Below are 27,661 nucleotides of genomic sequence, written 5' to 3' on the forward strand. Positions count from 1 at the left end.
TTCTGCAACTGTGTCTTAATCCCTCAGACAACTGATGTCTTTAATACGGCCATCTCTGTCTACAGCTCAGAAACATAAAGCTCTTTCCTCAATCCCACCATCTGTACTTGAGAATTGGAGGTAGTAGTGGAAAATCTCTCTACCCCAGGCCTCCTGATGTTATGGCTTCACACAAGATGCTTGCTGATATTAATATGCTCACTCTGGCCAAAAGCCTGGACATTGTAACACTTTATTCTCCTCCATCTTGCCATGTCCATTTGGGTATAAAGAGATCTTCTAAGTCTTAGAGGACATATCTTAATTGTATAGTATAGGGCACAGGCAACGTATTCGTACACCATGGGCTGTACATTCATGGCCAAAAATATTGGTACCCCTGCTTTTCTGATAGATAATGCACCACTTCACCCAGAAAATTGTTGCAATTACAGATGTTTAGGTATTCTCTTTTTTTTTAATTTAAATATTTATTTTCAAGCCGATATATTATACAAACATTTTCTTTTTTAAAATATTAACACATTTATATCACATATATCATTCCACTTATATTTCCCCGACCCCCCACCTTTCTTTCTATCTACACCCTCCTCTCCCCTCACCTACCCACCCCCCCACCACTCTGCATTTTCCTAATCTTCCTGGGACCTCAAATGAGAAGAGCGAGACATACTCATGTTGTTTTAAATTATACCCTCATACAATGCTCATTTAATTTTAACTTTTTATCTTTGAATTCTTCCCATCTGTTCCATGTCACATAATATCTCTCCATCTTATCTTCATTCATATGATACAGTTTTTCCATTTTACATAGTTGGTCAACCCGATCAACCCAATCCTCTACTTTCGGCACCTCCCATCTCCGCCAAAACTTGGGTATCAGACCCTTTGCTGCATTCAAAAATACCATATACCCGATTTTTTATACTTCTTAACTGACATCTCTGTGCTATGAAAAAGGCAAGTCTCTGGTTCTAATTTAATATCCACTTCAGTAATTTTCCCGAATCAGATGCACTATTTTCTCCCAATACTCCTGTATTTTTGAACACTCCCACCATACAGGTGAAACTCAAAAAATTAGAATATCGTGCAAAAGTTCATTTATTTCAGTAATGCAACTTAAAAGGTGAAACTAATATATGAGATAGACTCATTACATGGAAATCAAGATAGTTCAAGCCGTGATTTGTCATAATTGTGATGATTATGGCTTACAGCTCATGAAAACCCCAAATCCACAATCTCAGAAAATTAGAATATTGTGAAAAGGTGCAATATTCTAGGCTCAAAGTGTCCCACTCTAATCAGCTAATTAAGCCATAACACCTGCAAAGGGTTCCTGAGCCTTTAAATTGTCTCTCAGTCTGTTTCAGTAGAAATCACAATTATGGGAAAGACTGCTGACCTGACAGTTGTGCAGAAAACCATCATTGACACCCTCCATAGGAGGGAAAGCCTCAAAAGGTAATTGCAAAAGAAGCTGGATGTTCCCAAAGTGCTGTATCAAAGCACATTAATAGAAAGTTATGTGGAAGGGAAAAGTGTGGAAGAAAAAGGTGCACAAGCAGCAGGGATGACTGCAGCCTGGAGAGGATTGTCAGGAAAAGGCCATTCAAAAGTGTTGGGGACGGGGGGCGCTCGTGAGCAGCAACCAGGATGGCTGCTTTTTAAAATCCCACCTCGGCCGCCGGACACATCGGCCGATCTTCGCCCTCCAGGGGGGGTCCCCCTGTCTCCTCTCTGGCCCCCTGTCTCCCTGGTGCCCTGATGGGCAAAAAAACGCCGGCCGCCCGTGCCTCCAGCTCCCGGCGGGCCGCTCCGGAGTTTGCGGCCTACCCGCCGGAGATCGCGGTTGAAGCCGCGGCCTCGATTTTTGGCCGGCCGCCAGACACTTCCAAGACCCCGGCCGCAGATTCGCGGCTCCCGCCGGGGACCTCAGATAGAGCCCCAGACGCAATTTTGGGTCCCTCGCTATCACCATCCCTGGGTGGGTCGGACCCTGGCAGTGGGGAGGACCTGGCACCAGAGCCATCCCTGCAGTCTCCGATCCCATCCCTGTGGGATGCTGAGCTCCTACGCCGCTTTAAGTGCATGTTGCAGTCCGAGTTGTCCTCCGCTACCTCCAAGCTGGCCGATTGTCTTTCACGGGAAATTCGGGAGTTGGGCAATCGGACGAACGACCTTGAAGATAAGATGGACGCGGCAGTCACGGTCATGGAAAATCACGAACAGGATCTGTGCGACCTCAAGAAAGAATTGGCGGACACGCTACTACGGCTTGAGGATTTCGAAAACCGTTCCCGCCGTGGCAATCTGCGGTTAAGGGGTATCCCGGAAACGGTCGCAGATCTTACTTCTACTGCTACTGCTCTGTTCCAGGAGCTGACACCCGCTATTCCCATAGACCGGCTTGAATTTGACCGCATACATCGTGCATTGGGCCCCAGACGACCGGAGGGGCCCCCCAGGGACATTATCATCAAGTTTACGTATTACCGCACTAAGGAAACTATCCTCTTGGAGGCTAGGAACAACCCTGACCTCAGCTTCCAGGGGCATCGCTACCAGCTCTTTGCGGACCTCTCCCAGACCACTCTTCAGAAGCGCCGCCAGTTGAAGCCCTTCACTTCGGTCCTGGTGAAACACCGTATTAAATACGCCTGGGGCTTCCCGTTTCGCCTCACCTTCACCTACCAGGGCCGCAGTCACTCTGTGGCTACGCCGGAGGAGGCCCATTCTCTGCTGGAGTCCTTGCGCCTTCTTTCGCCTGATTCTGCGGATCGGAGCCCGGCTCATTCATCAGGATCTCCGGCACGGCCGCTTCCTCCGGGCCGCACCTGGGAGCGGTCGTCCGATAGGAAGAGGGCTCTCCCCCAGACCCCTTCGCGATCAAGTCCTTCTTGTTCTTCTCCGGGCTGAGGATGTGTCTTGGACTTCACGTGTGTCATCTCAGCGATGGACTTCTCTGGCGGGACCGTGAGTTTGGCCCTTGGGGCTCCCCCGGTTTGTCAGCATTCCGGGTTGGGACTGATCTGGTTTACCCCCTTGGGTTCCTTCCCTGGTTGGGTGGGAGGGGGTCCCCTCGCGGACTCAAGACTTATGACTTTCCGCTGCCGCAACCTATCTTGGGCCTGGGTGAGGGTATTTTGGTTTCCGTTGGTAGCATGGGGTGAGGGTTCCCTCGGGCTTCGGGGTGGGAGGTTGATCTGGCGGGCCCGGCTGGGTGGGAGGGGGTTGGCCCCAAGGTTCTTTGGGTTTTTATGGGAGGTCATCATGGAGGCCTCGCTCCTGGGACCCTTAGTTTTATAGCTTCGGACCCCGTTCGATTATGTTTGTTGCCTTATTGCCCTTTTGCCCCCTGGGGGCTTTAGTTTCTGATGTTTTCATTTGCAGCCATGTGTCTGGTGGTAGAGCCACCCCTAACTGGTATCCTTCCTTTTGTAGGATGCGCGTCACCATTGGCGTGACACAATTGCACTATTGTATATACTTTTTGTGTCTTTTTCCTTTTTTCTTTCTTTGTCTTTTTTCTCCTTTGGTTTTTTTTTTGTTCTTGTTTTCTGCAGGGTTCCAGGATGCCACGGTCCGCTCGCCATTGGAAGCGGAACTTGCTAGCTGCTTTATGGGTTTTTCTGCCGAGCGTGTTGCGTTGATATCGCCATGGCCTCGCCCCTTTTGAAAATACACTCGCAGAATGTTCAAGGCTTCAATTCGCCTCAGAAGCGGGCTAAAGTCTTTCATCACCTTAAATCGCAACAAATTGACGTGGTATGTTTACAAGAGACCAGGTTTTTGCAGTCCTCTGCTCCGCGTTATCTTTCACCTCACTATCCCACCTTTTACACGGCCTCGGCTCCTGAGAAGCGTCGGGGTGTACTGATAGCTTTTAAACGCAATCTTCCCTTTGTCTGTGCTCGGAATATAGCGGACCCCACGGGCAGGTATTTGCTTTTGCAGGGCACTCTCTGGGACCAGGAGGTTACTTTTGTCTCTTACTGCGCACCCAATCGTTTTCAGGATAAATTCTTTTCGCATCTTTGCACCATTGTTTCCCGACACTCCAAGGGTCTCATTCTTGTTTTGGGGGATTCAAATGTTACTTTGGATTCCACGTTGGATAGGCGCTGTGCACGGGGGGCGGCCCCTTCCCATGACTTGGTGCTGGAGGAACGTATGCGCTCTCTTTTGCGGACAGCGCGGCTAGCGGACGTCTGGAGGGAGCTTCACCCGACTGAACGCGACTTTACATTTTATTCCAGTCCTCATGATAGTTTTTGTAGAATTGATCATATATTTATGCCGGTTTAGCAGCTTCCCTTGGTCAGGCGGATAACTATTCCCTCCTCACCTTGGTCGCATCACGATCCCTTGGTACTTCTCCTTGCCCTCTCTGGGTCAGAACGGCGCCCTTTTCATTGGCGCATCAACGATTCTTTATTGACCACTCAGGCTACCTGCCAACAAATAGAATTTTTCTTATGTACATACTTCACGGAAAACTCGGGATCGGTCTCCTCGGCAGTGCCCCTATGGGAGGCGCATAAGGCCACGGTGCGGGGTCATGTTATACAGCTGGCGGCGGTCCGGAAGCGGGAGCGCCGACTTTTGGAGCTTCATTCTCTCCTGGCTTCTGCGGATGCGCGCTGGAAGTCGTCTCCATCCGCAGCCCATAAACGCGCTCGGGACGCTCTGGCGACCGAATTAGACTTACTTGCCTCTTCGGAGGCGGAACGGGCTCTGCGTTGGACCAAACACAAATTTTATTCCTGTGCTAATAAACCGGGCCCGATGCTGGCTAGGAAGCTCAATTCCGTGGGGAAACCCCATAAACCAATCCGACTGCGACTTCCCACAGGTGGATGTACTTCTAATCCTCCTCACATTGTTTCCCGATTTTCGGACTTCCTTTCGCGCCTTTACACTACGCCTGATCCCTTCCCTGTGGCTCAGGCAGAGGCATTTTTTCAAGATATTCGTCTTCCGGGATTATCCGAGGCAGCACAGGTGGCCCTCAATGCCTGTGTTACCGTACCGGAAGTGCTCCAAGCCATCAAATCTTTGAGGTCCACCGCGGCCCCAGGTCCTGATGGCTACTCCGGTCTCTATTATAAGAAATTCTCGGTCCTGTTGGCGCCCTTCTTGGCTGACTATTTCAATGAGTTACGACAGGGCTCCTTGCCCTCCCCGGACGCGCTTAGAGCACATATAGCCATGATTCCTAAGACGAACGAGGATGTACAGGAACCGCAAGCCTTTCGGCCCATTTCTCTTCTTAATGAAGACCTGAAGATATTGGGCAAGATTCTTAGCTCTCGCATCAATAACTATTTGCGTAGCCTGGTCCACAGGGACCAAGTGGGGTTTATCCCTGGGAGGCAGGCGGGTGATAACGTTCGTAAGGTGGTCCATCTTATATATCTTCTGCAACAGCGGAAAATCCCGGGATTCTTACTGTCCTTAGACATATATAAAGCTTTTGAATCTCTATCCTGGGAATATCTGCGGTTTGTGCTGTCTCGTTGGGGTTTCGGGGATTCTATCCTTTCTTGGATTCAAGCCTTGTATTCGTCTCCTTCGGCCTCCGTTAAATATGCTGGGTATTTCTCGAACCCCTTTCCTATTGGGCGAGGGACGAGACAGGGCTGCCCTTTGTCCCCGGCGCTTTTTATACTGGCGCTTGAGCCGCTGGCTTTAGCGCTCCGGACCGATTGCAATATATCGGGGGTTTCATACGCGGGACAGGAGTTTAAGCTGAATCTTTTTGCGGACGATGCCCTCTTGACTCTTACTAAGCCTCTGACGACGCTTCCTAATCTGCAACAGGTTCTTGAGCGCTTCTCTTTGATTTCGGGTCTCCGTATTAACTTGGATAAGACTGTCGCTCTTAATATTACTTTGGATTCCGATTTGGTTTCACGCCTTCAATCCTACTTCCCTTATAAATGGGCTTCCTCCTCTCTTGAATATTTGGGCATCCGCTTGACCCCCACCTATGACTCCCTCTTTGCTGCGAATTATTACCCATTGCTTAGTTCTTTATCTTCTCTTCTGCATTCCTGGCAATTTCCGCACCTGTCTTGGATAGGGCGGGTTCATTCGGTGAAAATGACCGTCCTGCCGAAATTGTTATATTATTTTCGTACTCTCCCGGTGCGGGTTCCCCCTCATTTCCTTCGGTTGCTTCAGGCGAAGCTTATGCGTTTCATCTGGGCCAATAAGCACCCCAGAGTATCTAGAAATACGCTCTTTGCTCATAGACTTCAGGGTGGCCTTGGGGTGCCCAATGTAACTAAGTATTACCAGGCGAGCCAGATTGCCCCGCTGTCTATGTTGCACGCTTCCTCTGACGTCCCTTTCTGGGTCTTGCTGGAGCTACCTAACTGTGCCCCTATCCAACCGTCGGCGCTTCTATGGCTTCCCCCTGCCCTGCGCCCTATATCGCTGAGCCCGATGTTGCTTCATGGCTTACGAGTCTGGGACTCGGTACGTTATTCCAGTGGCCTGATGTCACCCTTTCTGCCTTTGCTTCCAATTGTTAACAACCCTCTTTTCCCACCGGGTTTAGATCACCCAAGGGCGTTCTCTTGGTGGGTGGCTCATGGGTTTTCGCAGGTACGACACTTTTTGGTTTCTCGGTCCTTCCCTACCTGGGATCTTCTTCGGGAGTCCCGGGATGTTCCCCCGGCTGAATTTTTTCGATACCTTCAATTGCGGCACTGGCTACTCTCGCTGCGGGGCACTTCTTCTTTTCCATACCAGAAATCGGCCTTTGAACAGCTTTGTCAGCAGCAGCGCCCCGGGCCTTATCTCCCTTCTTTATGCAGCCTTGAACAGACGCCCGTCGCATACTTCTCTTTCATATGTTGTTCAGTGGGAGCGTGACCTGGGGGTGGATGTGGATCCGGAGGACTGGAATAGGGCCTGGTCACTCATAGCTAAATGCTCATTCAATACCACCACGCTGGAGGCAGCCTATAAGGTATTGTTTCGTTGGTATTGGGTTCCGGCTCGTTTGGCCCAGGCTAATCCCGCTTGTAGTGATCGATGTTTCCGGGGTTGTGGCCATCGTGGCGATGTCTTGCATATCTGGTGGTCATGCCCGAGACTGGTCCGTTTTTGGTCTCGTGTATTTGGCCTCCTTTTCACGTTGTTTCATCTATCCATACGCCGGGATGCTCGGTATGCCTTGCTTCATTGCCCCATACCGGGTCTCTTTGCTCATCAGCAGAAGCTGGCGTCCTATTTGTTTCTGTCGGCCACCAGAACAATTGCTCAGGCCTGGAAGAGTCCGTTTGTCCCTTTTCAGGGGGTGCGGGATCGTATGACCAATATGATGCTTAATGAGCAGATGTCGAGCATATGCAACGACTCCCAATGTAAATTCTTGAAAATATGGGAACCATGGTTGCAATATGCCTTTCCCACACTTCCTTTGGCTAGTATGGGGATGTACTGGCGTTAGGCACTGGCGTTTGATGGTGGCGCTCCTGGATCTCTGCCCCCTCTTCTCCTTTTTTTCTTTTTCTCTCCTCTTATTTCTCTTCTCTTTCTTTCTTTCCATTTCTGTTAGTTTTTTTGGGTGATAGTTGACAGTTGCCTTTAATTGCAGTTAGAATTTCATTACCGTCATTGTACCCTATATGCCATTGATAGCCCCTGCGTGGGCGTACCTTCTGCCTTGTTGAAGTTAGAGCACTGTTTTTCTTTTATTATTATGTTTTTTATCTTATCGGTGCAATTGATAGCCCCTGTGGGGGCATGTTTTGTCGCCTCTGTTTTATACTGCTTAAAACTAATAAACACTATTGAAATACAAAAGTGTTGGGGACTTTCACAAGGAGTGGACTGAGGCTGGAGTCAGTGCATCAAGAGCCACCACACACAGACAGATCCTAGACATGGGCTTCAAATGCCGTATTTCTCTTGTCAAGCGGCTCCTGAACAACAAACAGAAGCGTCTTACCTGGGCTAAAGAAAAACAGACCTGGTCTGTTGCTCAGTGGTCCAAAGTCCTCTTTTCTGATGAGAGCAACTTTTGCATCTAATTTGGAAACTAAGGACCCAGAGTATGGAGGAAGAATGGAGAGGCACACACTGCAAGATGCTTGAAGTCCAGTGTGAAGTTTCCACAGTCTGTGTTGATTTGGGGAGCCATGTCATCTGCTGGTGTTGGTCCACTATGCTTCATTAAGTCCAGGGTCAACGCAGCCGTCTACCAGGAGTTTTTGGAGCACTTCATGCTTCCTTCCGCAGACAAGCTTTATGAGAATGCTGACTTCATTTTCCAGCAGGACTTGGCACCTGCCCACACTGCCAAAAGCACCAAAACCTGGTTCAATGACCGTGGGATTACTGTGCTTGATTGGCCAGCAAACTCGCCTGACCTGAACCCCATAGAGAATTTATGGGGCATTGCCAAGAGAAAGATGAGAGACATTAGACTGAACAATGCAGAAGAGCTGAAGGCCGCTATTGAAGCATCCTGGTCTTCCATAACACCTCAGCAGTGCTACAGGCTGATAGCTTCCATGCCACGCCGCATTAAGGCAGTAATTGCTGCAAAAGGGGCCCAAACCAAGCACTGAGTACATATGCATGCTTATACTTTTCAGAGGTCCAATATTGTTCTATGTACAATGCTTGTTTTATTGATTGCATGTAATATTCTAATTTTCTGAGATTGTGGATTTGGGGTTTTCATGAGCTTTAAGCCATAATCATTACAATTATGACAAATCACAGCTTGAACTATCTTGCTTTGCATATAATGAGTCTATCTCATATATTAGTTTCACCTTTTAAGTTGCATTACTGAAATAAATGAACTTTTGCATGATATTCTAATTTTTCGAGTTTCACCTATATGTGATACATAGTACCTCTACTTTCACATTTCCGCCAACACAATGGCGAACTCTCTCCATCCACCCTGTGTGCCATACTTGGTGTAATGTACCATCTTACCAAACATTTGTAGTTCATTTCTACTTCTCGCATATTTACATTTTCGTGAGTTAATCTATAAATTTTCTTCAGTTTTTCCTCATCTATTATTACACCCATGTCCTTTTCCCATTTTTCTATATACGATGGCCTTATATCTGTGTCTATTTCAGTGAGAATCTTATATATTTTAGCAATTCCGTGTTTCCCATCTCCTCGTGTTTCCAATAACCGTTCAAAAGGGTTCCAATCCTTTCTAGTTCTCAAAGGTTTCGGAAGCCTCCCTACAAAATGTTTCAATTGATAATAACGCCACTCATCCATTCTTATGATAACTTCTCCCTTTTTCTTTTCTAAGTCCTTAAGTGTACCCATTTCATCACCCACCATTATAACCCTTACTTGTGCATCTTCCTTCTTAAACCACTTCCCTGTGATACCTTCTTTCCCCGGGGGAAAAAACTCTGCCTCCTAGTGGCATTACCATTGAATTAAATTCCCATCCCTTCTGTCTGTGTAACACATCCCACACTCTTAAAACGTTTAACATGTACAAACTTGTGCTATCTCCTAATCCTCGATATTGTGTGGGCACCCATATGATCCTACTTAAATATGTTCTACTAAGTGCATTTTCAATTTTAACCCAGCTTTTCCCTTTTGAATTATACGTCCAATCAAAATTTTTCGCCATTATCACTGATTTATAATATCTTTTAAAATCTGGGACTCCCAGTCCACCCTTCTCTTTATTTCTACTTAATATTTCATAACCTATTCTAGGTTTTTTATTCCCCCAAATATATCTTATCATTTTTTTGATTATTTTAAAATATACTTCTGGGAGCTTAATTGGTATCATTTGAAATTTATATAAGATTTTAGGGACAATTACCATTTTTATCAGGTTTATACGCCCTATCCATGGCGAGTTTCCTCCTCCTAATTTCCTTAATTCCTCCTTAATCTCATTTAACAATGGAATATAATTTAATTTATATAAACTCTTATAAGAGGCTGTTAGTTTTATTCCTAGATATTTTAGTTCTTTTTCTCTCCAGACGAAGGGAAATTCCTCTTGTATCTTATTTTTCTCTCTATTTGGGAGGTTTATATTTAATATCTCAGTTTTTGTTGGATTAATTTTTAAGTTTGATATCCCCGCGTATTCTTTCAGTGTTTTCATTAAATTTGGCAATGTTATCTTGGGGTTCCCCACATAAAACAGCAGATCATCCGCATAAGCTGCCACCTTATGCTCTGTGTCTCCTATCCATATTCCTCTTATGTCTGTAATATTCCTTATTGTAGACAGCAAAGATTCCAATGACAAAACACACAATAATGGGGACAATGGGCATCCGTCTCTTGTTCCATTTAACATCCCAAAATAATCTGATAAATCCCTATTGACCATGATTGCTGCAGAGGGCACACTATATAACTTCCTTATTCACTCTCTCATTCTGACACCCAAGCCCAGTACTTCCAAAGTATCCATCATATATCCCCAATCCACTCCTCTTTTTTCCTCTGGGCCCTCATTAAATACTTTCCAGGCCTATCTCCCCATCTATATCTCTCGCTTATTTTATTAAAAACTCTTCTCTTTTCTTCTTCCATTAAATTGTTTAGTTCGTCTTTCTTATTTATTACCCTCTGCATTATCTCTTTTGTTATGTTTAGGTATTCTCATGTTTATTTCTTTTGTATTGGTATGACACAAAAAAGTGGAAAAACAAAAATCCAAATCTGACACATCCCACACAAAACCCCAAAAATTGACTGGACAAAATTATTGGCACCCTTACTTTAATATTTGGTAGCATACCCCTTGGAAAAAATAACTGAAATCAATTGCTTCCTATAACCATCAATGAGTTTCTTACACCTCTCTACTGGAATTTTGGGCCACTCTTCTTTCGCCAAGTGGTCCAGGTCTCTCAGGTTGGAAGGGTCCCTTTCCCCAACTGTTTTGAGGTCTCTTCACAGGTGCTCTTTGGTGTTGAGATCTGGACTCATTGCTGGCCAGTTCAGTACTCTGCAGCTCTTTGTCTGAAACCATTTCTGGGTGCTTTTTGACGTATGCTTTGGGTCATTGTTCTACTGTTAAGTCCCATGATCTCTGATGGAGACCCAACTTTCTGACACTGGACCCTACATTGCACCCCAGAATTCTTTGGTAGTCTTCAGATTTCATAATGCCATGGGCAGTGGTCAACCATCACAATCCTGCTTTTCAGTACCCTACCATAACTTAGCAATTACCTCCTGTTCTGCTCCTTTGTGTTAATGCCTTAGAACTATTGATGACATATTTTTCAAAACTGGATTTGATTTCCATTCACATGCTGAAAATTTTGTAGCTCAAATCCTGGTCAGCTGAAGCTGTTTGTAAAAGATGCCTCACATAGAGTTAGGTCTATATATATTTGGACAGAGTCACAATTTTAGTTTTTTTAGGTATTTAGCAAAACATATTCAAGTTATAGGTATATAATGGATATGGGCTGAAAGTGCACACTCTCAGGTTTAATTTGAAGGTATGAACTTCCAAATTGGAGGAAGGGTTTAGGAATTGCAGCTCTGAAGAGTAGCCACCCCCCCCTTTTTCAAGGGACCAAAAGTAATTGGACAATGGAATATAATCATAAATAAAATGTTCATTTTTAATATTTTGTTGAGAATCATTTACTGGCAATGAATGCCTGAAGTCTGGAACCCGTGGACATTACCAAAGAATGGGTTTCCTCCTTTCTGAGCTTTGCCAGGCTCTAACTGCAGCTGTCTTCAGTTGTTCTTTGTTTGTTGATCTTTCTGCCTTTAGTTTTGCCTTCAGCAAGTGAAATGCATGCTCAATTGGGTTGAGATCATGTGATTGACTTGGCCATTGCAGAATATTCCACTTCTTTTCCTTCAAAAGCTCCTGGGTTGCTTTTGCAGTGTGTTTTGGACCATTGTCCATCTGTACTGTGAAGCGCCGTCCAATCAACTTTGCTGCATTTGGCTGAATCTGAGCTGACGGTATATCTCTAAACACTACAGAATTCATCCGGCTGCTTCTGTCTTCTGTCACATCATCAGTAAACATCAATGACCTAGTGCCACTGGAAGCCATGCATGCCCATGCCATCACACTACCTCCACCATGTTTTACAGATGACTTTGTGTGCTTTGGATCAAGAGCTATTCCAAGCCTTCTCAACACTTTTTTCTTCCCGTCATTCTGGTACAGATTAATGTTAGTTTTATCCATTCCCAGAACTGGTGTGGCTTTTTTTAGATTTTTTTTTTGCAAAGTCTTATCTGGCTTTTCTATTCTTCAGGCTTATGAATGGTTTGCACCTTTAGGTGAACCCTCTGTATTTGCTCTTGTGAAGTCTTCTCTTGTTTGTAGACTTTGACAATGATATGCCCACCTCCTGGAGAGTGTCCTTCACTTGTCTGGATGTTGTGAATGGGTTTTTCTTTACCATAGAGAGGATCCTGCGATCATCCACCACTGTTGTCTTCTGTGGCCGTCCATGCCTTTTTATGTTGCTGAGCTCACCAGTGCGTTCTTCTTTCCTCAGAATGTACCAAACTGTTGATTTAGCCACTCCTAATATTGCTGCTATCTCTCTGATGGGTTTAGTTTAGTTTTTGAAGCCTTACAAGGGCCTGTTTCACTTGCATGGGCAGCTCCTTTGAACGCATGATGTAGGTTTACAGCAGTAGATTCCAAATGCAAATACCACACTTACAATCAACTCCAGACCTTTAATTGATGAATAAATAACAAAGAAGTAGCCCAAACCTGGCCATGAAACAGCTTTTGATTCAATTGTCCAATTACTTTTGGTCCCTTGAAAAAGGGAGATGGCTATTCTTAAGAGCTGTAATTCCAAAACCCTTCCTCCAATTTGGATGTACATACCCTCAAATTAAACCTAAGAGTGTGCACTTTCAGCCCATATCCATTATAGAACTATAGCTTGAATATGTTTTGGTGAATACCTGAAAAATCTAAAATTGTGCCGGTGTCCAAATATATATGGACCTAACTGTATATGCCCTTTGAAGTTGAATCTCTTTTTGATGAGGCACTTGACAAATTAAATATATCACAGATAGGAAAGTTCTACGTCCACAGTGGATTCAAAAAGTCCATCCTCAGGACTCGATTTGCCTATGCTCCCCTCCAGTCAAGCTGAAACACTCTAGCTTGGTGGACCTCCAGCTCAGCCTTAACAGTTATGAAGTCCTTCAATGAAAAGTGATAGCAACAGATGCCAGTCTTCAGACATGGGAGGAATGTTCCAGACTTTCACAGTCCTAGGATCATGATAATTGATGAAGGCCAAACTTCCCATCAACATCTTCGAGCTCAGACCAATTAAAATGGTTCTGCAACACTTGCCCCCCATTCTACAGGGACACCCTATCAAGCTGCAGTCAACCACCAAGGCAGCAACAGGAGTCATGCAGCCTCGAAGGGAGCAAGCTAGATCATTTCTTGGACACAAACTCCAGGTCCAGCAATCTCTGCAATCTACATCCGAGAAATGGACAACTGGAAACTGGCTGAATCCACAGGAAAAGGCCCCTCACTCTGACATCTTCAGCCTGATTTGTGAGATATGGGGGACCTTGAATGTGGATATCCAAGTCCAAAAGATCCTCTAGCACTGGCATCTGATGCCTTGATAATCCCCTGGTCTCAGTTCAGGCTAATTTATACCTTCCCTCCAAGGCATATTCTGCCTCACCTGCTCCACAAAATAGAGCAAGACAAGAAGCTGATGATTCTCACTGCACCAAATTAACCCAGAAGAACCTGGAACACACCCGGAACATACTCCCATTACTAGGAGAAGACCCTGGCCTTTCCAACAGGCTAGACCTGTCCTAAGGGCCTGTATTCCATTTTGCTCCCAATTACTAGCATTAATGATAGGGAGTACATCACAAGACACAGAGGTCCCTCCTCTCTTTCTGGAATTTCATTGCTTGCTACAAAAACTGAAGTACTTCCTGTGTAGGATGGGTTATATAGGGGAGGACTTCCTGTTTGATTGATCTGCCAGTGTCCGTTCACCTATAGATGGCATATAACCCACAGTTAGTCATGAATAACCTGCTCTGTGTCCTGTGATGTACTCCAAGAAATTGATTTTACAGGTAAGTATGTAGAAAAAAATCCAATTTTACCTTGTGTGAACACAGGTGCTTCATTCCCAGAGATTTCTCAGGGCCTCACATTCTGGCCTTCCTCGAATCTGAACTGGACCAGAACGTGCACATGTACAGTACATGTATTGACCTTGTCCATTCTCTTTCAAAAACCACTGGCTTCACTTTTCCTTCTCAGAACTTTAAGGTATTTCCCAGCTGTGGCCCCCTTGCAGCACCCTGTGAATCATTTGGACCTTAGCTTGGTTTTGTCTGCCATGCAGAAACTGCCCTTTGACCTCACCAAGGATATTCCCTCAGATGACCTCTCCTACAGGGTAGCCTTCACCATCACATCTGTCAGACGTGTCTCAGAGTTGGTCTCTTTGTTACTCCTCGTCCTCAAAATAACAAGGTACCCCTACATCCAAGTCGTCCTTTTATTGCCAAGTTGGTATCAGATTTCCACCTTAATAAAGATATAGTTCTATCTTTGTGCTGTGCTCCAAGGCCCCTTAAAGATAGTGCTCTTCATTGTCTGGACATATAGTCATCAGAGCCTACTTCAAAACAACAGCTTCTATCTGTTATGCCCTCAGGACCTCGCAAGAAACACCCTGCTTCTAAGTCAACCTGTGCTCACTGGATTATACAGCTGGTCACTAGCGCTTACACTCTAAACAGCAAAACCTCTCTGCTGTTACATACCCGCTAAACCTAACTGGTGTGGATTTCCTGGGCATTTCAGCACCAGGCTGCTGTAAGACTTATACATGACCTTTTGTTCATACAGTTTCAACTTTGACCACGGGGGCATCCAGTCTTCTGTGGTTGCAGGCTTTGGCCACAAAGTTCTTGCAGTGACACCCTAAGTTGTGTCTATTGATTCTGTTGTTGTTGGGCCAGTTCTATTTGCCTAGTTCTTGCCCATCCTTCTCATTTATTGCTTGGGGATGTCCCAGGGTCTGTGAATTCTCAACCTGTATCCTGTTCTGTACGATTAAGATAAGAGGAATTGTGACTTATCTTTAAATTCCATTTTTTAGAGTACACTACAGGACACAGAACACCCCACCCTTCTGTTCCTTGGTTACTCTGCATTCCTTGCTAAAAATCTGAGAATTCACTGAGTGTGTTAGGGTTATAGTGAAAGCACCCAGACCGAGTACCTTAAAAGCTTTGCCAGTGTCCAGTCACCTGAAGGTGTACGCCTATAACCCAGGGTCTCTGAATATGTAGCCTGTGTTCTGTGCTGTGCTCCAAGATATGGAACTTACAGGCAAGTCAAAATTCCTGTTTTGGTATGACTTTCCCATCTTATTTTCTTGTTCATTCATATTTCAGTATTGTGTATCCAAATTGTGTACATTAAAGATGTAATATCTTAATTGTACAGTACAGAACTACATAAATATTCATAGACCCTGGGTTATAGGCTACTTCAGGTGATTGGACACTGGCAAAGTGTTTGGGCACACCCCTGGGCATATCACTGGAACCTTACCCCACTCGGTGAGACTTCAGTTTTTTGCTAGTGTCCTTAGATGATAAACTTCTTCTCTGTTTCCAGTGATGTTTTTCTTTGTTTAACTAGTTTTGTTTATTTTATTTTGGATTCTTTGATCACCTCTTTGCTGCCTTTTCCTATAACATTAGAAGCCGTGCATCTGGATTGGTGTAACTTTGGTAATGGGATGGCCTGCAGTGTTGCTTCGTGCACTATATCCTGCGTGGGCGCTCAGCATTACACATCTTGCATCACATGTAGTTAGCCACAGGATGCTATACAGGTCAAGGGTCATAGTTCATTCCTATGAGTCACAGACCCTAAAGACGACCACCAGGGGTATACCCACACTGGTAGGCTAAGCCTGGACCCATATATGGACCGGCAACATGGACAGATAAGACAAATTTGTCCTGCAAGGGGACTGATACTGTGGCCCTTATAGCAAGCATGCAAAATAATGCCATATTACTTGAAGTGTCTCCTGAATGGTATTTGCCTTGTGCAAAAAAAAAAAAATCAGGAAGCCATTAATGTGTTTGAGTTTATTCACTTGTGAAGCATTTAAACTTTCAAACTTGACTGTAAGCATTCCACTATTCAGAGATTAGTGTCTGTTGTATGACTAGGCATTCCATCACACCACAGGTCATACTTTTACCACCACTTCTTACCAGTACCCTTAAAAGGTCCTCAGGCACTTCCTCCCACCCTTTCACCACAAGGACTTTGCTAAAGGGTTGGCAAAACTTGGGTTGCTGTGTATCCTTCGCTGGACAGGTTTACTCAATTTCCTAACCCTACTTCGTGAATACCCCACAGTGGAATACTCTCACTGGTAACGATGCTGGAAACCGAGCAAGGGAATAGCAGCAAAGGTTCAGCCAAAGGCTCCACCAAAGGTTTGCAAAACACCTAAACCACTCAGAATAACAATGCTTCCCTTGCACCAGAGCAGGACCCTATTTTAACACTGTCTCTGCATTCAGTTCTAGTATCTAGCTCAGTCTCAGGCATGCCACTTTTGATGTGACCAACAGCAAGTTTATCTGCAGAATTTCTCGAACATTTACAGCCTTACTTCAACCATCCCTGACCAGAGCTCAAAAACGCCAGACTCCTTCCCATCCCCATCTTAGTAAATATACCTGCTCTAGAGGCTGTAGCAACAGAAGAGGAGTAAGAGGACCTAGAATTGATGCTGGAGGAGGCTGTGGAAGATTTCTCTCACCAAGACTACTATACACCTGAATCCCTGGCTTGATGCAGAATGCTTGCCATTATAGCTATGCTCTCCTCTGCTATGTACAAAAACATTGCACTTGAATCTCCTCCATATTTCTCCATTCTCCTTTTGTTTTTTTTGGAGGGTTTTTTAGAAATTTGTCAAAAAAACCATTCCCCATTTATGTTCATATATGCAGAATCTTGTGGCTGAAAACCTAGACAGCTGAATCTGCCTGTAAACAATACCTCACTCATGTTCCCTTTGAAAGAGGATGTCTGTTGGTGATGCATTTGACAAGTTTGTTAAGAGGTCACAGGAGGAAAGGCACTCCTTCCACAATGGAAGACTCCAAAATCACCTTCCACAGGGGCTTCCTCTAAAGGAAGAATTCCCTATCTCTCTCCCCAAGCATTTTCTTCAAAGCAAAAATTTAGCCATGTTATTTTGGCACAAGATTTGAAATACAAAGTCCACCAGGTCTGCCAAAAAGCTTTCTCCACATTGCTGGGAGGCCCTCATGGGGGAGTTCTATGGGGGAGTTCTATGGGCTCAGTCGATGGTTTCAAAAGTGTAAAAAATAAAGTTTCAAAACTCTACCCCTTTTCCAGTTTCTTCTCCTAAACCAGCCAAAATCTGTCAAAAGATAGTCAGATTTGCATACTGCCTTGAACCATAGTTTATTCGAGGAAGTAGGCATTCCTATCCCTTGCTTGGACCCGGATCAGAAAGACATCCCATTATCCTTGAGGTTCCTGGGCCTTAAGGAGCCTCATTCGAGGCTGTTTCGTTCTCTCCGTTCCACTCAAGGCAAGAAACACACTCTCTTTCTTGATCTTCTCATGCTTCTTTGCAGTCATGCTTCTCTGCAGTCAAGGAACTCCTTAAGTTGGTGGTATTCCAACCCAACCCAACCCTGTGTTAAGTCATTTCTTCCATGCTCATGAAAGATAATGACAGATGCCAGTGTCACAGACTGGGGAGGAATGTTCCAATCCCTCATGGTTCAAGTAACCTGGTCCCCAAGGGAAGCAAAGCTCTTCATTTGCATTCTGAAGCTCAGAGCAATAAAACTAGCTCTCCATTACTGGAACCCCCTTTTTCAGGGACACTTTGGAGACCAAGAATCAAGCAACCCTGAAGGAAGTAAATTTGGTGAAGAACTGTCTAGAAATCTCTGCTGTTCACATTCTGGGAGTGGACTTATGGCAGGCTGATTTTCTCAGCCATCACCGCCTAGACCAGGGGGAGTAGTCCCTTCATCCTGACATTTTCACTCTCGTGTCAGAAATGTGGGGCTCCAGATGTGGACATCCTGGCATCCATGTTCAACAACTAGTCACCCATGTTTGTGGTCAAAACCAAGGTTCCTCAAGTACTGGTGTCTGATTCCTTGGTAATTCCCTGGACTCTATTTCAGCTAAGATATGTCTTTCCTCCACTGTGGATCCTTCCTTGATTGCTTCACAAAATAGAGGAAGGGAATAAAACACTGGTCAACAAAGATTTTGCTTCTTGAACACTTTTTGGTGTATTTTATTGAAGTCCAAAAATGTTGGGATGCAATGTAAAATCTACATAAAAACTGGATGGAATGATTTTCAAATTCATAATCCCATATTTTATTCACAATAGGAAATAGAAAACATATCATATGTTTAAACTGAGTAAATGTACCATTTTAAGAAAAAAAATAGGTAATTTTGAAATTGATGGCAGCAACACATCTCAGAAAAGTTGGTAGTAAGAAGGAAGAGCTGCAAGAACATTTTTCAACTAATTAGGTTCATTGGCAACATGTCAGTAACATGAGTTGGCATAAAAATGGCATCTTATGCAGGCCATAGATGGGGAGAAAACCGGCCTATTTTTCTTTTAAAAAACGAAAAATCGGTCGTTCAAGCGGCCGACGTTACCAGGAACGGTAAAAAAAATCGTCCGATTTTCATCCTGTCTACAGCCAGCAAAAAGTGTCCCTGCAGAGAGCTGCGCTATTTCTTTGACAGTTCCTTGACATTTATAGCGGTTGCAACAATGTATCTATTTGTATCCATTTACAATACAGATGTTTTTATTTGGAAACAAATAGATACATTGTTGCAACCGCTATAAATGTCAAGGAACTGTCAAAGAAATAGCGGAGCTCTCTGCAGGAACACTTTTTGCCGGACTGGAATTCCTCTTCTTCTTCTTCATCTTCTTCCTCTTCTTCCTCTTCATCCTCTTCTTCATCTTCCTCTTCTTCATCCTCTTCTTATTCTTCTTCCTCTTCTTCTTCTTCATCTTCTTCTGCTTCTTCTTCATCTTCCTCTTATTCTTCATCCTCTTCTGCTTCTTCTTCATCCTCTTCTTCTTCTGCTTCTTCTTCATCTTCCTCTTCTTCTTCATCCTCTTCTTCTTCTGCTTCTTCATCCTCTTCTTCCGCTTCTTCATCCTCTTCTTCCTCTTCTTCATCCTCTTCTTCCTCTTCTTCATCCTCTTCTTCTTCATCCTCTTCTTCATCCTCTTCTTCATCCTCTTCTTCATCCTCTTCATCTTCATCCTCTTCTTCCTCTTCTTCTTCATCATCCTCTTCTTCTTCCTCTGCTTCTTCCTCTTCTTCATCTTCTTCATCCTCCTCCTCCCTCCTCCCTCCAGCTTCCTCTTCTTCAGCTTCCTCCTCCTCCCCCCTCCCTCCTTCTTCCTCCTCTTCTTCTTTTTGTCTTCCTCTTGCAGGTCACTGCTCATGCGCAGATTTTTTTTTTATCGGTAAAAAGATCGGCCGATTTGCCCATAATTGCAGCGAAAATCAGCCGATTTTTTTCTAACTTTACTGATAAAAAAATCTGCCAAAATACCGAAAAACGGCCGAACAATTAGCCCACTAACGATCCGAAAATCAGCCGATTTTATTTTCGGCCGAAAAATCGGCCGATTTTCGACCCATCTATGGCCTGCATTAGAGTCTGAGTGTCTCAGAAGTAAAGATCAGCAGAGGTTCACCTATCTGTAAAAAAGGTGCGTCTAAAAATTGTCAAATAATGTTCCTCAATGTAAAATTGCAAAGACTATAAATCTATCATAATCTACAGTACATATTATCAAAAAATTCCGAGAATCCTTCTCTGTGGACAGTTTTAATGATGTGACCCTCATTCTGTAATGAGATATGCTGAAATAGAAGTTCACTGATATTGTGATGCACCATATTATACATAATAATATTTGTTTTTTAAAGGCTGCCAGCCGGGAAGTAGAAAGAGATTTTGACTCTGTGTATTCTCGCCTCGTTCTCTGCAAGACTTACAGGTAACAGCTGGGGTTGTGGGATTGTTTTATTATTATAGATTTTGTACAGAGAAAAAGCATTGTATAGTGGTTTTGATATAATTGTGTTGTTATGGTCAGGGCCGTAATAATAGCAGAACTAGAATGACTTGTCAGTACAGAACTGAAATGAATAATCAGAAAAATTAAGCATACCATCAAGTGGTTGGAGTCACAAGTTTCAGTTAACCTAAGGTTAAAAGCAAAGTACTCTTTTGCTCTTTAGGTAACCCATAGTGCTCTGGGATTTGTTTGGCATGTATTAAAACACTTTTATTTTTAAAATAAAGATTTGCATATGCTATATATAGTAAAAAATTGATATTTAAAACAGTTATATATACAACCCCAATTCCAAAAAAGTTGGGACATTGTGTAAAAACCACATAAAAACAGAATGCAATTCTTTGCAAATCTCATAAACCCTTATTTCATTCACGATAGAAAATAGAGAACATATCAAATGTTTAAACTGAGAAAATGTACATTTGTAAGGGAAAAAAAGGTAATTTTGAAATTGATGGCAGCACCTTATCTCAATAAAGTTAGGGCAGGGCAAAAAAAAGCTGGCAAAGTGAGTGGTACTAAAAAGATAGAGCTGGAAGAATGTTTTGCTACTAATTAGGTTAATTAGAAACAGGTCAGTAACATGACTGGGAATAAAAAGGGCATCTTGGAGAGTCAGAGTGTTTCAGAAGTAAAGATGGCCCGAGGTTTACCAATCTGTAAAAATATGCATCTAAAAAATTATCAATTTCAGAATAATATTGAGAGACTTTAAATATGTCATCATAAAAAGATTCAGAGAATCTGGAGAAATCTCTCTGCAAGGGACAAAGCCGAAATGCAATATTGGATTACTGTTATCTTCAGGCCCTCATAAAAAGTAGCATGGTTCTAATATGGATATCACTGTATGGGCTCAGGTATACTTTGAGAAATCACTGTCTGTGCAATTTAAAAAAAAAAAAAAAAGTCTTATCTGAACATAATCCAGAAATACCACTGTCTTGTCTGATCCACTCCTCATTCAAAATGGTCTGTAGCAAAGTGGAAAACTGTTCTGTGGTCAGATGAATCATAATTTGACATTCCACGTCCTCCGGACTAAAGAGTAAAAGGACCTTCCGACTTGTTGTTAGCGCTCAGTTCAAAAGCCTTCATCTGTGATGCTATGGTGGTGCAATAGTGCATATTGGAATGGGCAGCTTGTACATCTGGAAAGGCACCATCAATGCAGGAAGATCCTGTATATCCAGGTTTTAGAGCAGTATATGCTCCCATCCAGACAATGTCTTTTTCAGGAAAGGCCTTGCATCTATGACAACAGCATGGCTTCATAGTAGCAGAGTACAGGGGCTTAACTGGCCTGAGACATGTTGCTGCCATCAAATTCAAAATTTAATTCTATTTTTATGTAGATTGTACATAGCAACCCAACCTTTTTGCAATTGGGGTTGTAGTTACATAGTAGGTAAGGTTGAACAAAGACACCAGTCCATCCAGGTCAACCGGTGTCCGTCGGCAGGGCAGTGGACGGTGTCCGTCGGCAGGGCAGTGGACGGTGTCCGTCGGCAGGGCAGTGGACGGTGTCCGTCGGCAGGGCAGTGGACGGTGTCCGTCGGCAGGGCAGTGGACGGTGTCAGTAAGGCAGAGGTTGGTGTCAATTTTTATTTTTAAATTTTTTATATTTTACACAATTTCTTTAGGAGCCCTGTTGAAAGGGGAGCACTTGGGGGAAGGGCCAGGCAGCAGAAAAAAGGAGAAACAAGGATAGGAGGGGCAGTGTGGGAGGTGTTTACTAGAACCGATCTCCTGGATTATCCTCCTGCAGCAGCTGTACGCTGGTGCTAGGGCGAGGATGAGATGCTAGCTTTCAGCTGCTCCTGGAGGACAATAAAAGGGATCATCAGAAGGCAGGTGTTTTAAAAATCTGAAGTCCAAGCGAGTGGCTGGGGGTTGGGATTCTTCTGCTTCCCAGCTACCCTGGTGACCTGAGGCAGCCGTATGATGGGTGCCAGCATAAGGCTTCTTTAGGGCAACAGGGTAAGGTGGGGGGGGGGGGGGGCAGTAAAATCCCAATCCCCAGCCACTTCCTGGGAATTCAGATTTTTAAAATACCTGTCCATGGGAGGGGACACTGCTGGTGGGAAGGAAGAGGGGCTAGAGATCGCTGCTTTGGGGGAAAGGGAGCCAGAGGTCACTGCTATGGGGGAAAGGAGGGGGTAGAGGATACTACTGTGGGGGGGGGGAATGTGAAGGGTAGTAGAGGACACTGCTATGGGGGTGGTCTTGCTGCCCTCCGCCCTAAGCTGTACTGCGTTCTGCTCTGCACTGTGCACTGAGGATGACAGCAGTGGAGGAGGAGGCTGGGGGAGGGGAGGAGGGACCTGTTTGCCGTCTACCTGTCACCTGCCCGTGGTTGACAGGTAGACCGCAATCGACGGGTTGCCAACCTCCTCCTTACGCAATTTGATTGAACCGCTTCTCATTCAACACTTTTGTGCTGCTGCATGTCTACTTTAGAGGCGTTAGATTAAACTGTTTCCTCCCAATGCTAGAATTACTATTTAAGGATCTGTGTATTGTTATCATATCCCCTTTTAAGTGTCTCTTCTCCAGGGAGAATAAGTTTAATGTTTGTAGTTGTTCCATATAACTAAGGTTCTCTTGCCCACTTATTAGCTTTGTTGCTAATTTTTTAATACATTTTTAATAGTCTGCTAGCCTTGCTTGCTGAAGCTTGGAATTGCATGCTATTTCTGAGTCTGTGAGTTACAAGAACCTCCAGATCCTTTTTTTCATCCTCCATTTCCCCCAAAAGTTTCCCTCTAGAGCGGGGTCATGGAATTAACATTCACGGGTCCGGTCAGTAACAAGAGTCTCATATTTGTGTTTTGCCCAGATCTTTCATATCACAGCCCCTGCCTGCATGTACATTGTAGTCTCCCCTTTACATCACAGCTCCTTCCTCCTTTTATATCACATCCCTTTTCACATCATAGTCTCCCCTGTACACCACAGTGCCCCCTTTTACATCGCAGAAGACTCTTATTTACATCATAGTGCCCCTCTTTATATTACAGCACCCCCATTTACAATACTGCCCCCTTTACAATACAGCCCCCTTTTATATTACAACACTCCCCTATACAATACAGTCCCCTTTTACATCACAGCATTCCCCTATACAATACAGCCCCCTTTTACATCACAGCATTCCCCTTTACAATACAGCCCCCCTTTACATTACAGCACTCCCCTTTGCATTACAGCCCCTCTTTACATCACAGCACTCACCTTTACAATACAGCCCTCCTTTACATCACAGCATTCCCATTTACAATACAGTCCCCCTTTACATCACAGCGCTTCCCTTTACAATACCCCCCCCCCCATTTTACAACACAGCAGTCCCCTTTACAATAGAGCCCCCCTTTCTTGTATACCAGTCCCCTTCATGGCCCCCCTTTCTTGTATACCAGTCCCCTTCATGGCCCCCCTTTCTTGTATACCAGTCCCCTTCATGGCCCCCTTTCTTGTATACCAGTGCCCTTCATGGCCCCCCTTTCTTGTATGTCAATCCCTTTCATGGCCCCCTTTTCTTCTTTACCAGTTCCTTTCACAGTCCCCCTTCCTTACATCCCCCAGTCCCCATTACATGAAAGCCCTCTCCTTTACATCACATTTCCCCCTGCAATCGTAGTCCTTCTCTAATCTTTGATATCCTATCTTACACAGCAGTTGGTAGGCAAAAGGTGCATCATGTCTAGACAGAGGGCAGGACTACCCAACTTTTCCTGTAAACAGGCAGATTATTCGTTGCTAGGACCGCCCCTTGTCCTAGCAACAAATCACCAGCTTGTAAACTTGAAAAGTTAGGCAGTTAGTTTTTCCATAAATGCTGTGCCTTCTGCCTATTAACTGCTGTAAGAAGGAAAGCTGAGGCAGTGTAGGGGGAAGGAAGTTATCGGCCGGGAGGGGATACCCAGGCTACTAAGTGATGGAGCCGCAGTCCAGATAAGACTCATTCGGTCCGGGTCTCGACCGCGGTCCATCATTTAGTGATGCCTGGTCTACTAGAGAGTAATTTGCATTCATATGTTTAGCTTACAAATGCATTACTTTATATTTTTCAATATTAAACCTTATCTGCTGTATAGCTGCCCACCTCTCTATTTTATCTCGATCTTCTTGTAAAGGTGCTATATCCTGTTGTGAAGTTTTTGCCTTGCTTAGATTTGTATCATCAGCAAACACTGAGGTTGAACTATTTATTCCAACCTCTTTATTGTTTAAGAAACGAGTTAAACAGAATTGGTCCCAGGACAGAGCTCTGGGGTACCCCGCTCATAACTCTAGACCAATATGCTGTTAATCAATACTCTCTAGATGCAACCAGTTTTCTATGAAGGCACATATAATATCATCAATACCAAAAGACCTAATTTTGTAAATCAAGCATTTATGGGTTACTGTATTAAATACAGAATAGCAGAATCTAGATACACTACATCCACAGGCCTTTCTCTATCCTAATTACAGCTTACCTCCTCATAAAACGTTTAATGGCTTTTATAAATCTATGTTGGTTACTATTAATGATACTATTTCCACCTGTGAATTCTTGGATATGGTCCCTCATTATTCCTTCCAATAGGTTACATATTATTGATGTTAGGCTGACAGGCCTGTAGTTTCCAGGTATATATCTCGGTCTTTTTTTTAATTTAAGTACCATATTTGCATTTCTTCAGCCCAGAGTATATAATATTTGTTTTATTTTGTAGCATACAGTATAGAGCGCAGGTTATTACAGTTGGCTGTTTTGAAATTTAGTGGTGGTGTTCTATCCTTCTGTCTTCCTTTCCTATATTTTATAGCAAACATAATTACTTCTGGATCACTGTTAAATTAAATTATCCCATACATCAACATCTGCAATCAGCTCTTTGTTGTTTTGAAAATACGAAGTCCAGTAGAGCATTAATTCTAGCTGGGACTTCCACCATTTGACTCATCCTGCATTCCATGTTCAAAAACTCATGAGCTATAGTTGAGTGTACAGTTCCCTCTGCCCAATCAGTATCAGAATAGTTGAAGTACCCCCCTGATTATAAGATTGGTCTTCCTCCTCACCTTTTCTAACTGTAAAAGGAGGTGGGTCTCCTCCTCTTCCTTAACGTTAGTGAGCCAAAAGTATACATCCAGAATTAATTTAGCATTTGTTTTGCCCCTTTGAAGCTCCAGTCACAAAGACTCCACCTCGCAACTTCTTATACCAGTTTCTCATTCTCTTGTTTAGCTCTCAGAGCTCATGCTGCCTCTCTGGTGTAACTTGTGGTATAAGCACTATTTCTGAAAATACTACCTTGGAGGTCCTTTTTTATTATAGCACCTAAGTCCCTAAAATCATTTTTAATGGTTTAAGAACTTAAAGTGTTACTAAACCTAGGACCCTGCATTCATTTTATCTGGTCTCCCACAGTACACATAACATGGAAATGTAATTATTTTAGCAAATATACAGTCAGGTCCATAAATATTGGGACAGCGACACAATTCTAAAATTTTTGGCTCTATACACCACCACAATGGATTTGAAATGAAACAAACAAGATGTGCTTTAACTGCAGACTGTCAGCTTTAATTTGAGGGTATTTACATCCAAATCAGGTGAATGGTGTAGGAATTACAACAGTTTCCATATGTGCCTCCCACTTGTTAAGGGACCAAAAGTAATGGGACAGAATAATAATCATAAATCAAACTTTCACTTTTTAATACTTGGTTGCAAATCCTTTGCAGTCAATTACAGCCTGAAGTTTGGAACACATAGACATCAGCAGACGCTGGGTTTCATCCCTGGTGATGCTCTGCCAGGCCTCTACTGCGACTGTCTTCAGTTCCTGCTTGTTCTTGGGGCATTTTCCCTTCAGTTTTGTCTTCAGCAAGTGAAATGCATGCTCAATCGGATTCAGGTCAGGTGATTGACTTGGCCATTGCATAACATTCCACTTCTTTCCCTTAAAAAACTCTTTGGTTGCTTTTGCAGTCTGCTTTGGGTCATTGTCCATCTGCACTGTGAAGCGGTGTCCAATGAGTTCTGAAGCATTTGGCTGAATATGAGCAGATAATATTGCCAGAAACACTTCAGAATTCATCCTGCTACTTTTGTCAGCAGTCACATCATCAATAAATACAAGAGAACCAGTTCCATTGGCAGCCATACATGCCCATGCCATGACACTACCACCACCATGCTTCACTGATGAGGTGGTATGCTTAGGATCATGAGCAGTTCCTTTCCTTCTCCATACTCTTCTCTTCCCATCACTCTGGTATAAGTTGATCTTGGTCTCATCTGTCCATAGGATGTTGTTCCAGAACTGTGAAGGCTTTTTTTTATGTCGTTTGGCAAACTCTAATCTGGCCTTCCTGTTTTTGAGGCTCACCAATGGTTTACATCTTGTGGTGAACCCTCTGTATTCACTCTGGTGAAGTCTTCTCTTGATTGTTGACTTTGACACACATACACCTATCTCCTGGAGAGTGTTCTTGATCTAGCCAACTGTTGTGAAGGGTGTTTTCTTCACCAGGGAAAGAATTCTTCAGTCATCCACCACAGTTGTTTTCTGTGGTCTTCTGGGTCTTTTGGTGTTGCTGAGCTCACCGGTGCGTTCATTCTTTTTAAGAATGTTCCAAACAGTTGTTTTGGCCACGCCTAATGTTTTTGCTATCTCTCTGATGGGTTTGTTTTGTTTTTTCAGCCTAATGATGGCTTGCTTCACTGATAGTGACAGCTCTTTGGATCTCATCTTGAGAGTTGACAGCAACAGATTCCAAATGCAAATAGCACACTGGAAATGAACTCTGGACCTTTTATCTGCTCATTGTAATTGGGATAATGAGGGAATAAAACACACCTGGCCATGGAACAGCTGAGAAGCCAATTGTCCCATTACTTTTGGTCCCTTAACAAGTGGGAGGCACATATGCAAACTGTTGTAATTCCTACACCGTTCACCTGATTTGGATGTAAATACCCTCAAATTAAAGCTGACAGTCTGCAGTTAAAGCACGTCTTGTTCGTTTCATTTCAAATCCATTGTAGTGGTGTATAGATCCAAAAATGTTAGAATTGTGTCAATGTCCCAATATTTATGGACCTGACTGTATATACTGCTAAATACCTTTTCTCATCAGCAGTTAGAGCAGTCTTATGACTTCTACAAGTGTCCAGCAGAGCACATGTTAAAGTGTTTTCTTTCTGCTATAGGAGGATGCAAAACCCCTGACCTCTGTCTGGACAGTGCTGATTGGCCCTGTGCTGAGCACATGCACTCTCCCAAGAAAAAGAAAAAAACCTCTCTAGCAATACACACCAAACTGAGTATGTGCAGAGTGTCTCCACACGATATGCTTTATCAGGAGATAAGAGGGGGACACTGGAAGAAGGTGAGGATCAGAGGGAGACACTGGAAGAAGGGGAGGATCAGGGAAGTCAGGATCAAACAGCG

At 43.8% G+C, this 27,661-nt stretch overlaps 1 protein-coding gene across 5 annotated transcripts in view; it reads left to right on the forward strand.

Moving 5' to 3' along the window:
- SGSM3 (small G protein signaling modulator 3) overlaps window positions 1-27,661 on the forward strand; it is a 247,573-nt gene that overhangs the window by 157,087 nt on the left and 62,825 nt on the right. For all 5 annotated transcript variants that reach the window (XM_089674219.1, XM_089674222.1, XM_089674223.1 and 2 more), the window contains exon 17: window positions 20,053-20,123. In XM_089674219.1, coding sequence (XP_089530345.1) covers window positions 20,053-20,123 — 71 coding nt within the window. The remainder of the gene's footprint in view (window positions 1-20,052; window positions 20,124-27,661) is intronic.

The sequence above is a fragment of the Staurois parvus genome, unplaced genomic scaffold, assembly GCF_062004578.1.
Source record: "Staurois parvus isolate SC_StPar_1 unplaced genomic scaffold, SC_StPar_1.0 ptg000149l, whole genome shotgun sequence".
Taxonomy (NCBI): domain Eukaryota; kingdom Metazoa; phylum Chordata; class Amphibia; order Anura; family Ranidae; genus Staurois; species Staurois parvus.